We start from the raw sequence: 12,432 nt of genomic DNA on the forward strand, positions 1-12,432 counted from the left end.
ATGGAGGAAGACATGTTCTTCTAAACTGGTAAGAAAAGCCAGATGTAAACAAAGAACAAGTGATAACTACTGCTACAAGATCAATGGTTACTTCCTGTACATCTAAAGTGGGTTATCCACATATTATCTGAAATGGCTTGGTCTAGTCTCCAAGTCTTCTCTGTGCCTTCTACCTACATTTACCCTCCAAAATACCCTCAGGAGCCATTTCTTCCCTGTCCAGTTCCCCCTGCTACCTGGCTATTCCACCATCATTCCATGAAAAATTAATATATATGAGTCATTATAACTCTTATATTGCAGCATTTCTCTACTCCCCTGTCACAGATAATCATAGTTTTATACACATTCTTTCATAATTACCACCTCAACCAACAATTACTCTCAGACATAATGAACTATGTAGAGTCTTGAAGCTATACCAATATTTTGCTTAAATTAGTGATGGTGCTAATATTTATTGAACACTTATTATGGGCTGACAATATACAAAACTTTAGGCACATTTCTCATTTAACCTTGACAACAACTTTTTGAAATGGTCTGTACTATTATCTCTACAGTATAGGTGAGGACTCTGGCTAGAAAGGTTAGGTGACTTACTAACAGATGGCACAGTAGGAATAATAGCTGAGGTCTAAGACTATAGCACCTGTTCTCTTAACTATCACATCCACTGCTTCTAAGCATTTGTGGCAACAGATAACATAAAACACTAGTGTCTGTTTTCACTTCCTCACATCCCATTCTCTCCTTTACTGACTTCAATCAGGCTTCCCACTAAAATTGTTCTTATCAAGGTAAATGAAAACATTGTCACCCACAAAATCAATATCCAGTGCACAGTCTTCAGTTTATTCAACCTCTCCCAGCATTTGGCAGAATCAATTACAATTTCCCTGAATTAATCATTGTCTCTGTTTGGTTTCCAAGACCTCCTTGGTTTTTCTCCTACCTCACTAATCTATCCTTCTAAGTCTCCTTTGCTAGGCCCTTCTCTGCTTTCTGATATTCTAAATTTGAGTGTCCCCAAGTTCGTCATTAGACTTCTTTTTTATACTCACTCCCAAGGCTAGCAGTCCAGTATCAAGACTCAAATGCCATCTGTAGATCAAAGGCTACCACATGTAGATCTCCAGTCTCAATCTGTGCTCTATGCTCCAGACTCTTATATTCAGCTGCATACCACATCTAAGCATCGCTACTTGATTGCTTAATAATAGGCTTCTCATATTTAAAATGCTCAAAACTAAACTCTTGGTTTCCTCTCCTGAATCTGCTCTACTCCCAGTATGCATCATTTAAATAAACGGCACAATCATTGACCTAGTTGCTCTGGCCAAAAATCTGGTAGTCATTCTTGACTCTGCTTTTTAACTTACACCCTATGCCTTATTCATCATCAAATCCTGTCAATTCTGTCTTCAAAATGTACCCTCAGTCTTTTTTTCATCTCCACCCTCAAATCCCTAATCTATACCACTATCATTTCTCACATGGATTTCTGAAACCACCTCTTCACTGGTTTCTTTGGTTCCATTCTTGCCTTGCTGCCACCCTTCCTCCACAAAGCAGCCAGCCATGTTTTTAAAACAAAATTCAGACACCAACACTCCTTGCTCAGCTCCCTTCAGCAGCTCCCCTTTCACTTGGAATTTGCTCCTTTCACTGCAACCAATATTCCATCTGCTCAAGTGTCTCCTTGGAGGAGAAGATTTCTTTGACATCCTGTATAGAACAGCATCCTCCATTCCTCCATTTATCTCTCCCTCTTATTAGACTTCTAAAAAATTTATAGCACTTATCTCTGCTTAAACATTATATACTAAATATTATATATTAAATATATATATGAAATATGGTATATTTATTTGTTAATTTATTTATTTTTGCTCCTCTCCCCAACTAGAATGTAAGCTCCATGAGGCCAGGTTCCTTGTCTTTTTTGTCCTTGGTTGAATCTCCAGCACCAGAACAGGGCTTGCCAAATAATATGTACACATTAAATGAATGTTATATGTAATACGTGTTTATTAAATGAATGTATTTGAAGTCTTATCTTCACTACTTCTTGGTCCTATATCCTTACACAAATTTCTTACTGTCCCTATATTATAAATTTCTCAATTATAAATTTTTTTTAAAAACAAACAACCCTCTCTTATTTTTCTTTCTGATGTTTTATTGGTACTTTCTAATATATTCAGCCTATCCTCAATTCCAGAGGTTGGTCAATGTTATGGGTGGAAATGTGTTACCCCAAAATTCATGTGTTGAAGTCCTTGCCCCCAGTACCTCAGAATGTGACCTTATTTGGAAATAGAATTGTTGCAGATGATATTACTTAAGATGAGGTCACACTAGAATATGGTGGGACACTACTTCAATCTAGTTCAATATGGCTGATGTCCTCATAAAAAGGAAATTTGAGCACAGAGGTGCACACAGGGAGAATGTCTTGTGGAGATGGGAGTTATGCTGCCACAAACCAAGAAACTACCAGAAGGCAGAGAAGAGTCCAAGACCAGATATTTCCCTAGTGCCTTCGCAGGAAGAATGGCCAAAATAACACCTTGATTTCAGACTTCTGGTCTCCAGAATGTTGAAACAATACATTTCTCTTGTTCTAAGCCACCCAGTTTACGGTACTTTGTTACAGCAGCCTTGGGAAATGAATATAAATGAATATAGTCAGTCAGATATTATCCTCATTTAGTACATGAGGAAATCGCAGCTGAAAAAAGTTGAGTAACCTGCCTCAGGTTTCACAGCTAGAAACTGGTAGGGCTGAGCTTTAATCCCAGATCTGTATGGCTTCAAAGTCTATGCACAGTGGCGGTGGTTCTTAGACACTGGTCCCTGGCCCTTGTTGGTCCAGAGCAGAATGAGAAAAGTAAGTAGGATGCAGTGAGTTTTCATCGAGCTAAAATGGCCTTCTTTTATTATAGAATTATTGCCTTCCTGCTATTTATTTTTTCTTCCTATTGTTTTGGTATTGTTCTTTTTACTTCTGAAACGATGGTGAGAATAAATAGTAGTTGGATTGTTTTTTCATAAATTTTTGTTTTGTTTTGTTTTTTTTAAAAAAAATTTTTTTTAAAAATTTATTTATTATTATTATACTTTAAGTTGTAGGGTACATGTGCATAACGTGCAGGTTTGTTACATATGTATACTTGTGCCATGTTGGTGTGCTGCACCCATCAACTCGTCCTTTACATCAGGTATAACTCCCAATGCAATCCCTCCCCTCTCCCCCCTCCCCATGATAGGCCCCAGTGTGTGATGTTCCCCTTCCTGAGTCCAAGTGATCTCATTGTTCAGTTCCCACCTATGAGTGAGAACATGCGGTGTTTGGTTTTCTGTTCTTGTGATAGTTTGCTAAGAATGATGGTTTCCAGCTGCATCCATGTCCCTACAAAGGACACAAACTCATCCTTTTTGATGGCTGCATAGTATTCCATGGTGTATATGTGCCACATTTTCTTAATCCAATCTGTCACTGATGGACATTTGGGTTGATTCCAAGTCTTTGCTATTGTGAATAGTGCTGCAATAAACATACGTGTGCATGTGTCTTTATAGCAGCATAATTTATAATCCTTTGGGTATATACCCAGTAATTTTTGTTTTGTTTTTTAATGTCTTGCATTTTATTGACAACATAAAAAGGTGGCAATTCTGTGGCCTATAGAAGTTTGTTCTGAAATGTTTCTGGTTTATGAAACATAAAAGTCTGAAAACAAATGTTCCAATGCTGTCCCCTTTATGAAACAAGTCCTCAGCCTGGGCAACACCGTGAGGCCCCATCTATACTAAAACAAACAAACAAACAGGAAATATCAGCTGGTCATGATGGCATACATCTGAAGTCCCAGCTACTCAGCAGGTTGAGGGAGGAGGATCACTTGACCCTAGGAGAGCCACACTGACACTGCAGCAAGGTATGATCACGTCACTGCACTTGTGTTGCCTGGATGACAGAGCAAGGCCCTGTCTCAAAGAAAAAAAAAAAGGAAGCTCTTCACAAACAGTGACACACTTGGTAGAGAGAAGAAGCTTTGCTCTCAATCAATTGTAGAGGTCCCTGCTCATGAACAGTGTCCGTGTTAATGGTCACAATCTCAATTAATTACCATGAAATTAATCTGATATAATCCCATGCAACGAATTTGTTTGAATTTAACAATATTCATTAATTCAGAAATTTCCTTAGTCTTGTCCCCTTCCTTTTTAGGATAGATTTCCTAGTTTTCAGTAAAATTCTCGAGTTGCTTTTGACTTGATCCATTTTCTTTTGGGTTCAGGATTTGTGGGCTTATACAAATGTCTGAGGATTAAATAAGATCACTTCTGTTAAGTATCTAGAACACCATAAAATCTTTCAGTAAATGCTAGTTCCCTTCAAAGAAAGAAGTAGATTTATGCATCCAGAAGGGAAACGACTTTAGGACTAAAGGAGATTTACAGCAACTGGATGACTTTGCAAGATGGGCCAGTCTGGAGAGTGTTAATAAACTTCACCCTCTTGTTGAACATTCAGTGATCCATGACAGTTTATAGAAATTGTGGCAGTCTATTTTTATGAATTCATGTTCAAGAGTATGGGTGCAAACATATAAACATAAGTATATATAGAAATTAATATATATTGATGTCATATACATCATTAATATAAATTTGATTGGTATGAGTGTGTGTACCTTCTTCAATTTCTGAGAAAACTCAGAAGGACAAAGCGTTCATACATATAAGAGTTTGCCTTCTTTGAGTATCCATTATCTGATCCCCTATAATCTAATTTGGGGACCACCAATTAGTCCTATCCTGAGAAACCTTAGTTAAGACCATTTCAATCTATCCCTTTGCCAAAGTTATCTCAGACTTCAAATCAGTAAAGAAGAGATTCCCTCAGTCTGTGAGTACATATGGAGGGCTTACGATGTCCCAGGCACTACATTATTGAATGTATGCCTACATTATATGAATGCCAGAAGAACAATGTAATCAAGGTCATATTCTCCCTCTCCTTAGGCTCTCAGTCCAGGGAGTAATAAATTTAATAGATAATAGCTAACTACACAGTTGCATAGCATATATTTTTAAAAACATTTTAATAAAATTAACAAATAAATATTCTAAACTGTATAGGCTACAGGGACAAAGTGTAGAAGCCAGAGGGCCAGTCTTTCCTGCTCAGGCCCTCAGGTCCCCTTTAGAGAGACCCTGCTTTGGCCCGGTTTGGGGCTAGGACTGCTGACTTGGGGAGGCAGGGAGTGAACCGGAATGGGTGATCTGGGCTCTTGCAAGCCATTCCTCTTTGTTGGTGTGTGGGAGGAGAGAAGAGGTCAAAGAAAGCAAGACCCTGCAAGAGGCATCCCAGTGACCCCTAGAAGTGACTGGGGTAAGGGGAGCACTATTCTAGAAGGGAGTGGGAGGGAGTGGGCAGTGAAGCAGGGCAGTGAGCCTGGCCAGTGGTGGGCTCCGGACGCTGTTCTACCCATAGCCACTCACTCTCGGACGTAGACCCTGGTGCACACAACATCATCTGCCCTCATGGTCAGGATCAGCTCCCTATCATTGGTCAGTTCTCTGGTCCATGAGGTCTTGGGGCCCTCTCCCTTCAGGAGCTTCTGCTCACAGAACATTTTATTCTCACTCTCCCTTTTCACCAGGCTCTTACAGGGCCTCCCATCCATAGTCTGCTCCTCTAACTCCTCCCCAACCTTGAAGTTAATCTCTGTGGTGCACACGGTGGTGGAGGTTTTGATGTAGAAAGTGTCTCCCTCCTGTTTGATCTCCACTACTGGCTTGGACGCTGCAGCCACAGCAGTCTTCCTCAGCATCACATTCACCCCCAGCACTTTGAGCAAATCCTTGAAGTTTTCTGATCGAATGATTTTCCAATTGCCAGAGAAGTTGGGCATGGTGGTGGCGTGGGTGGCAGTCCCCTTAGACCTCTAGGCTGGAGCACTGGACACTGTCTTTTAGTCAAAAGAGACGTCGCCGTCGCCGGGTCGTGAGGTTCAGGAACCAAGACACGACCAGGGACGACCCCAAAGCTCTGCATAGTATATTTTTATAAGGACTTTCATTAAGGTGCTATAGAGGCTGAGAGGAATGGCATCTAATAACTCAGTCTGGGGACTGAGGTCATGAAGGCTTCTGGAAGGAGGGGATGAGCCTTAAGCTGGGTCTTAATGGATGAGTAGGAGATATCGAGATATCCAAACAACAAGTGCTCCAATCACAGTAGGAAGCATATGCAAAGAGATGGTAGGGGGTTAACCACGGAACTCTGCAAGAGTGAAATTTTATCCATTTAGCACTTAATAACATAAGTACATGTGATGGAAAAAAGACTAACTTGAGAGTAGGAATACCAGAGACTAATCATTTTTTTTTTAATGAACTTCTTCAATGCAATGAAGGCTAAAGTGGAAAATGTCATGCTTTATAGTTAGACTGTCCTGATTCATTCAAGCTGACCTTTACAAGTTGCTTAACTTCTCCGAATTAAACCTTGGTTCCTCATCTATAAAATGAGGATAATATTATCTGGTTCATACAGCTGTTGTGTTCTTATGAAATAAAAAAAAATGTAAACTATCTTGTTTCTCACACAATGTACTTACATTAAATGTCAAAATAAGACACCAGACTAAATGTCAGTTCATGTCCTGAAAACACTTGTGTCATTGTAAATAAGAGCCTTCATCACTCATGCCAACTCTGGTTTCCCATTGGGATATATTTATCTGTTTACTTCCTAAACCAGTGGTTTCAAAACTTTGCTTGCTGACACCATCGTTTAAAATCATTTTGCGTACTCACCCATTATCTTAATATTTACATATTTATAAATTATTGTATAACCATATTACTGTGGCACAGTGTGGCACACTATAAAACATATAACAAAACAGAAATTTAAAGGCTGTGATGAAAAATTAATAAAAAGAGAAGGTTTTGGCTACCACTGGGGTGTGTATAATCACTTTGAAGAATACCAAGATCTCCTAGAGAGAAAAGACTTAGTGTCATTCATTTATGGAGCACCCAGAAGCACAGACCAAGTACTAAAGAAATATCTAGGAATTGAAGAAGCAACACCAGGACATTAGAAAAAACCCAAAAACTCTGTGGCCTACTAGTGCCACTATCTGTCCAAACCAGTTTTTTAGTTTTTATTTTTAATATATATTTTAATTACAGTACAAGTTTAATATAGTAGAAATGTTAAACAACCAAAACATAATGGCTTTCCCCCACAAAGGTCAGTGGCAAATACAGAGTTAATATTCATTATTTTTGAAAGAGCTAATTGTAATAATAACCATTTGCTGAACACTTATAAGGGGCAGGCACTACATTAATGCCTTTACAAGTACTTATTTGCTCTTTACAATAATCTGGATGCCATACTGCACCTCTGTAGAGGGTATCAAACATTTTGGTCCATGCTGTGGGTGGGGATGGGGGGTGTCTGCAAACCATGGCCTGTGGGCAAATCTGTCCCACCGTCCATTTTTATATAGTCTATAAGCTAAAAATGCTTTTCACATTTTCAGTTTGTTGAAAGAAAAATCGGAAAAGAAACTTTTATATGAAAATCACATGAAATTCAAATTTCATGAATTTCTTGACCATAAATAGTTTTATTGAATCAGAGCCACATCCATTTATGTATTTATGTATTGTCTATGGCTGCTTTTGCACTACAATGGCAGAGTTGACTATTTCAGTAAAGATTGTATGACCTATAAAATATAAAATGCTTGGTATCTGGCCCCTGACAAAACAAGTTTGCTGGCCCCTTGTGTATATAATTGGAGTCTACTGGACATGTGCACGTTGCAGCTTGCATGGCTATAAGTCATGGTTCCAGTAACAATCCTATCTGGAAACGTAGGTTCAGAGAGGTTGTCACTTGTCCATGCACTTAGGAAATGGCAGAATCAGAGGTTTTTAGGATAATTTTTTAAGGCTGAAATATGCACTTGATTTCACCTAGAGTTCAGGACTGTTTTCTCTTTTGGTCTTTTCTGGCTATGTACCTTAACTAGTCACATGTAATATAACTTCCCCTCTGGCTCCACTGTCTTCTCTGTACTCTCCTATCTAGCTTTTAATATATTTATTGCTAAGGACAGGGTAGGGTGGGGAACAGGTCAATGGAACAAAAGTACAATTCATTCATTCACAATACTTTTCATTCTACCTCTTCAGGTCTCTCAAGTACACACTTGGCCCCTGCGTATGAGGCTCTGCTGTCTCTGGCTGAGCTGAAAGTGATGAAAAGGACATGTGATGGAATGCTGGAAACCTCATTACTGGCTCTTTGCCTACAGAAACTCAGCCAGCTTATCTCCTTTCCCAAGGAACTTCAAACTTACACTGGCTCAGCTGGTTCTTTCTAGGTGCCTGTAACACGCTGCTCTGCCCAGTGGAGATCAGAAGCCGATAGAAGATACTCTGCATATGCTTTTCTGTCCTGGAGAATATGTTCCCTTTTTTCTCATTCTCATTGTAGCAGATTCTCCCAGGGTCTTGGCCACTCCTGGGTTGTAATGTGGATACCGAAAAGTGCAAGTTACAATAATTTTTTCCTGGATGGTATCCAGAAGACCCAGACATGTGAACATAATTTCTGTGGCTGCCCAATTATAGCTATAACTTCACTTCTAAGCAAGGACAACTACACTGGCAGGACATGGACTATGTAAAGTTGTGAGAAGAGCTTTCATATATGTTAATCTCCTTTTGACTCCTCCCAGCAAACAGGAATTTGTTATTCCCATTTTAGAGATTAAAGATGCTGGGACTCAAGAGGAACTAAGCAGTGTATATTTTGTATATATCCAGCAAGTGGTAGATCTGAGCTTCAAACCTGAAGCTTTCTGACACCTGAGTACCTGTCATTTCGGTAAAGGAGCCTGTTATAAAGACGTCAGTTTGTTGCCATAATAGTCATTAAAAGATAAGCAAACAAACACCCCTTCCCTGCCACAAATCATGGCATGATTATTCTTTATAATTGGGATGCAGTATAGCATAATGGAGTTCAATGATGAGCAGGGCTTAAAGTTATTGGCAAATCATTTAAACAGCTTGATTCTCTGTAAAATTATCTGTAAAATGGAAGTAATAACATGCCTAACTTTTAGGATCATGGTAAAGGTTATATAAAAGAATGTAGGTCTTCTGTTTATATGAAATGCCTAGAATAGGCAAATCCATATGAATGGAAAATAGATTGATGGTGCCTAGGGCTGGAGGTAGGGGGTGGGAGGAAATGAGGAGTTGCTAATAGTTATGGGGTTTCTTTTGGAGATGATGAAAATGCTCTAAAATTGATTGTGGTGATGGTTGTACAACTCTGTGAATATACTAAAACCCACTGAATTGTATACTTTAAACAAGTGAATAATATGGTATATAAATTTTAAAATGATGTAGGTAAAGGGCTTAGCACAGTGCCTGGCACAAAATAAATGCTTTATAAATGTTAATTTTTGTCATTATTGTTTTGAGGCAGAGACTATCTGGTAAGCTAAACTCATTTCCTCTTCTCCCAGAGCACAAAACTAGACTCTACCCTAAAAATTAGGTGTGGCCATGTGTCTGAGTCCGGGCCAAGGGAATGTGAGTTCTGGCCAACGTAAGGGAACAAGCCTGGCCCATAAAAATATTCCTCTCACAAGCCTTCATGTTGTTTCCCTTCTACTAGCTTGATGCAATGAATCACTTGGCTTCAGAGCTACATGTTGAAGATGAAGGAGCCATAGTGTGGAAAAGCTAAAGTTCCTGAATCACTGACCAGGGGAGAATTGCCCATTAGCCAAGAAGACCAGCTTAAAGCTTTCTGAGAAAGTAAATACGCTTCTAATTGTTTAAACCTTTATTTACTTTGAGTTTTGATTATAACAGGTACTGGTATTATTATAATTAACATGCAATTGTTAGCTTTTACAGTACCAAATTGAGGAGAAGTGTCAGCCCTTGTCATATGACTGAAATAAATTCACTGTAGATTGGCTGACCATGCTGGGTCTGGGGGCATGAGTGCACACAGGATAAGTTGTCTGGTGAATTTGAGCATTATTTTAGTACTGTTGAATAGTCACTGGACAGTTTGAGTGTAGTATGCAGCTTCTAATGACCTTCCCCAACTTTGGGGAAGCAGAGTCCTTGTTTTGCCCTCCAGTCCCTTCAGGAAGGGCCAAATGAACAGCAGGTAACATGCAATCAAACCGTGCACAGTAGTAGGGTGTGGAAACGGCGAAGGCAGCTCTGTGCCTGCTGCTCCACCCTTCACTCCTGCCCTCCTTTGTGGAGGACACTGTACCCTGTCCTCTTCCCTTTTGATAAAAGGGAAAGTAATACAAATTAAAGATGTGACCCAATCACATTATTTTGTCCTTGCTTAGTGCTTTTTAAAGCAGTATCCTACACTCTAAATGTGGAAGGCAGAGACAGCTTTTAGCTCTCCGGGTGAATAATGCCAAAGTATTTGATTGCTATTGTCTCTCTTTCAGAGGGTTTGCTGTCAGAAGGAAAAGCTCTGAGTCATTCTTTAGAAAAGGTGAACAGAGGATATGCAACCACAAGCCAAAGGTGACAGATCGGAAAGGGACCAATCACTGGGAGCAGGGTTTCTCGGGTTTGTGAGTCCCTTCCTTGTGCAATTGTGTCAAATTGGGCCATAAACGCCTTCTGTATCTTTCTCACAGAGGAGTGCTGTAAAACCCAATGGTCATGTAAAGTGAAGTACAGGCAGATCTTATAAAAATAGCTATTGATTCCTGAGTGTTTACTGTGAAACCTTCTTACATAGCTTGTTTAATCTTCTTGACAAGTTTAATACATAAGTATTATTATTGGCCCCACTTAAGAGCTATTGAAACTGAGGCTCAGAGGTTAAGCAAAGCAGTGTCCCCAGGATGACACAGGTAGTAAACAACAGAGCTGGGACTCTAGGAATTGAGGGATGACAAAAGACTACATTTCTCACCACCATGCCCTTCAAGGACTTCAAACAAACGAAAAGCATTAGCAAGGTAAATGGCTCTTCTGCTGGAGAATCTAGAATGTCCAAAGCCAAAATGCCTATCCTTGAATAGAAAGAACATCCTACAAGGCTGCCTGTGTTCAGCATATTAAATGCCCAAGAGAATAATGAAACAGATAAGAAAAGGGAAGAACAAAGGCCATTGTCCCAGGCCCTGGAGACTAGCCTGCCTGAACATGATTCATAGTCATTCATGGACTCAGACCTCACAGATTTTGAATATCAGATCATTGCAGATAGAAATGTGAACTTCCAGATAGCAACCATGTCTTCTTGCTGAAAATAGCTTCCCTCCCCCCAGCACAAAGTCATAAAGAAAGAAAAAAGAATCTTAATTTCCTTCTGCTTCCTGTTTGCCAGACTGTTCCTTTTTTCCTTCAACCTCACGGTCCCATTGTTTCTCTCATTTCTTCTTAGTATGCTCTATTTAAACCAGATGGAGCAGTAGCATTTTGAAGAGATTTTTGAACCCAAGGGACTCGCATCATAAATAAATAAACAAATGAACACTTCCGCAACTGGCAAATCAGGCAGGAATGAGTTTAACAACTGAGCTGGAAATGTAGCTGAAAATCTACTCCATGATGAAAGATCGGAATGTGGCACAAGTTCTCTTCACCGAATAGGTAACACACTGACTTCTTTCAGTAAACTGGGGGCTAAAGAGAGAAGCAGTGGGGAGGCAGTGGCAAAGAGCTGCAGAAACACATTCAGTGGCTCCCTGTCTACTTTGCATTAACAATATGCTGATACATTATCCCATGGTTGCTATGAAATATTTGTTCACCACCTATAAAAGTAAGGCATTTTCAAGTGCTGGTTTTCTTTAAATACATTCTCTTTCCTTTAGGTCTTACATAATTCAACTATCATTCCATGTGAGGCTTAATTTAAAGAAAACCATAAGTTGAGTTAATTCACTGTGAAGGGTTATGGAAGCTATATTTATTCCAGAGAGTCAGCAGCAGTGTAATGGAGCATCTATTATATGCCTGACCTAGTGCCAGGTTCTGGGAATACAAACATGACTAGCCCAGCCCCTGCCCTTAAGATGTTCACAGAACTCCGAGGATTCACAAACTAAGTGAAAGCGAAAGACGTGTTACCACTATTAAGACAGTAGAAAATATATGAGATGCTTAGCGATCACCTCTAATGAGGGAGAAGGTATGTGTGGGGAGGGAAAGAGGATAGAGTTTGTGATTCAGTAAAAGAGTCCCAGCTGCAGTGGCTCACGCCTCTAATCTCAGCACTTTGGGATGCCGAGGTGGGTGGATCACCTGAGATCAGGAGTTCGAGACCTGTCTGACTAAGATGTTGAAACCCCGTCTCTACTAAAAATACCAAAATTAGCTGGGCAT

General features: G+C 39.7%; 3 protein-coding genes across 29 annotated transcripts in view; all 3 read right to left on the reverse strand.

Moving 5' to 3' along the window:
- Positions 1–12,432, reverse strand: part of CCDC90B (coiled-coil domain containing 90B) — a 695,243-nt gene that overhangs the window by 423,021 nt on the left and 259,790 nt on the right. The gene's annotated exons all lie outside the window — the stretch shown is intronic.
- Positions 1–12,432, reverse strand: part of DLG2 (discs large MAGUK scaffold protein 2) — a 2,230,265-nt gene that overhangs the window by 227,153 nt on the left and 1,990,680 nt on the right. The window lies entirely within an intron of this gene.
- Positions 5,106–7,275, reverse strand: LOC126934931 (cellular retinoic acid-binding protein 2-like). The gene has a single exon (XM_050755911.1). It carries the CDS (start codon positions 5,925–5,927, stop codon positions 5,511–5,513), a length of 417 nt encoding a protein of 138 aa, XP_050611868.1. The 5' UTR covers positions 5,928–7,275; the 3' UTR covers positions 5,106–5,510.

This window comes from Macaca thibetana, chromosome 14, assembly GCF_024542745.1.
Source record: "Macaca thibetana thibetana isolate TM-01 chromosome 14, ASM2454274v1, whole genome shotgun sequence".
Classification (NCBI taxonomy): Eukaryota; Metazoa; Chordata; class Mammalia; order Primates; family Cercopithecidae; genus Macaca; species Macaca thibetana.

What these genes read in the sequence shown, in the direction of transcription:
- LOC126934931 (XM_050755911.1), bottom strand. Translation starts at nt 5,927, where the DNA reads ATGCCCAACTTCTCTGGCAATTGGAAAATCATTCGATCAGAAAACTTC.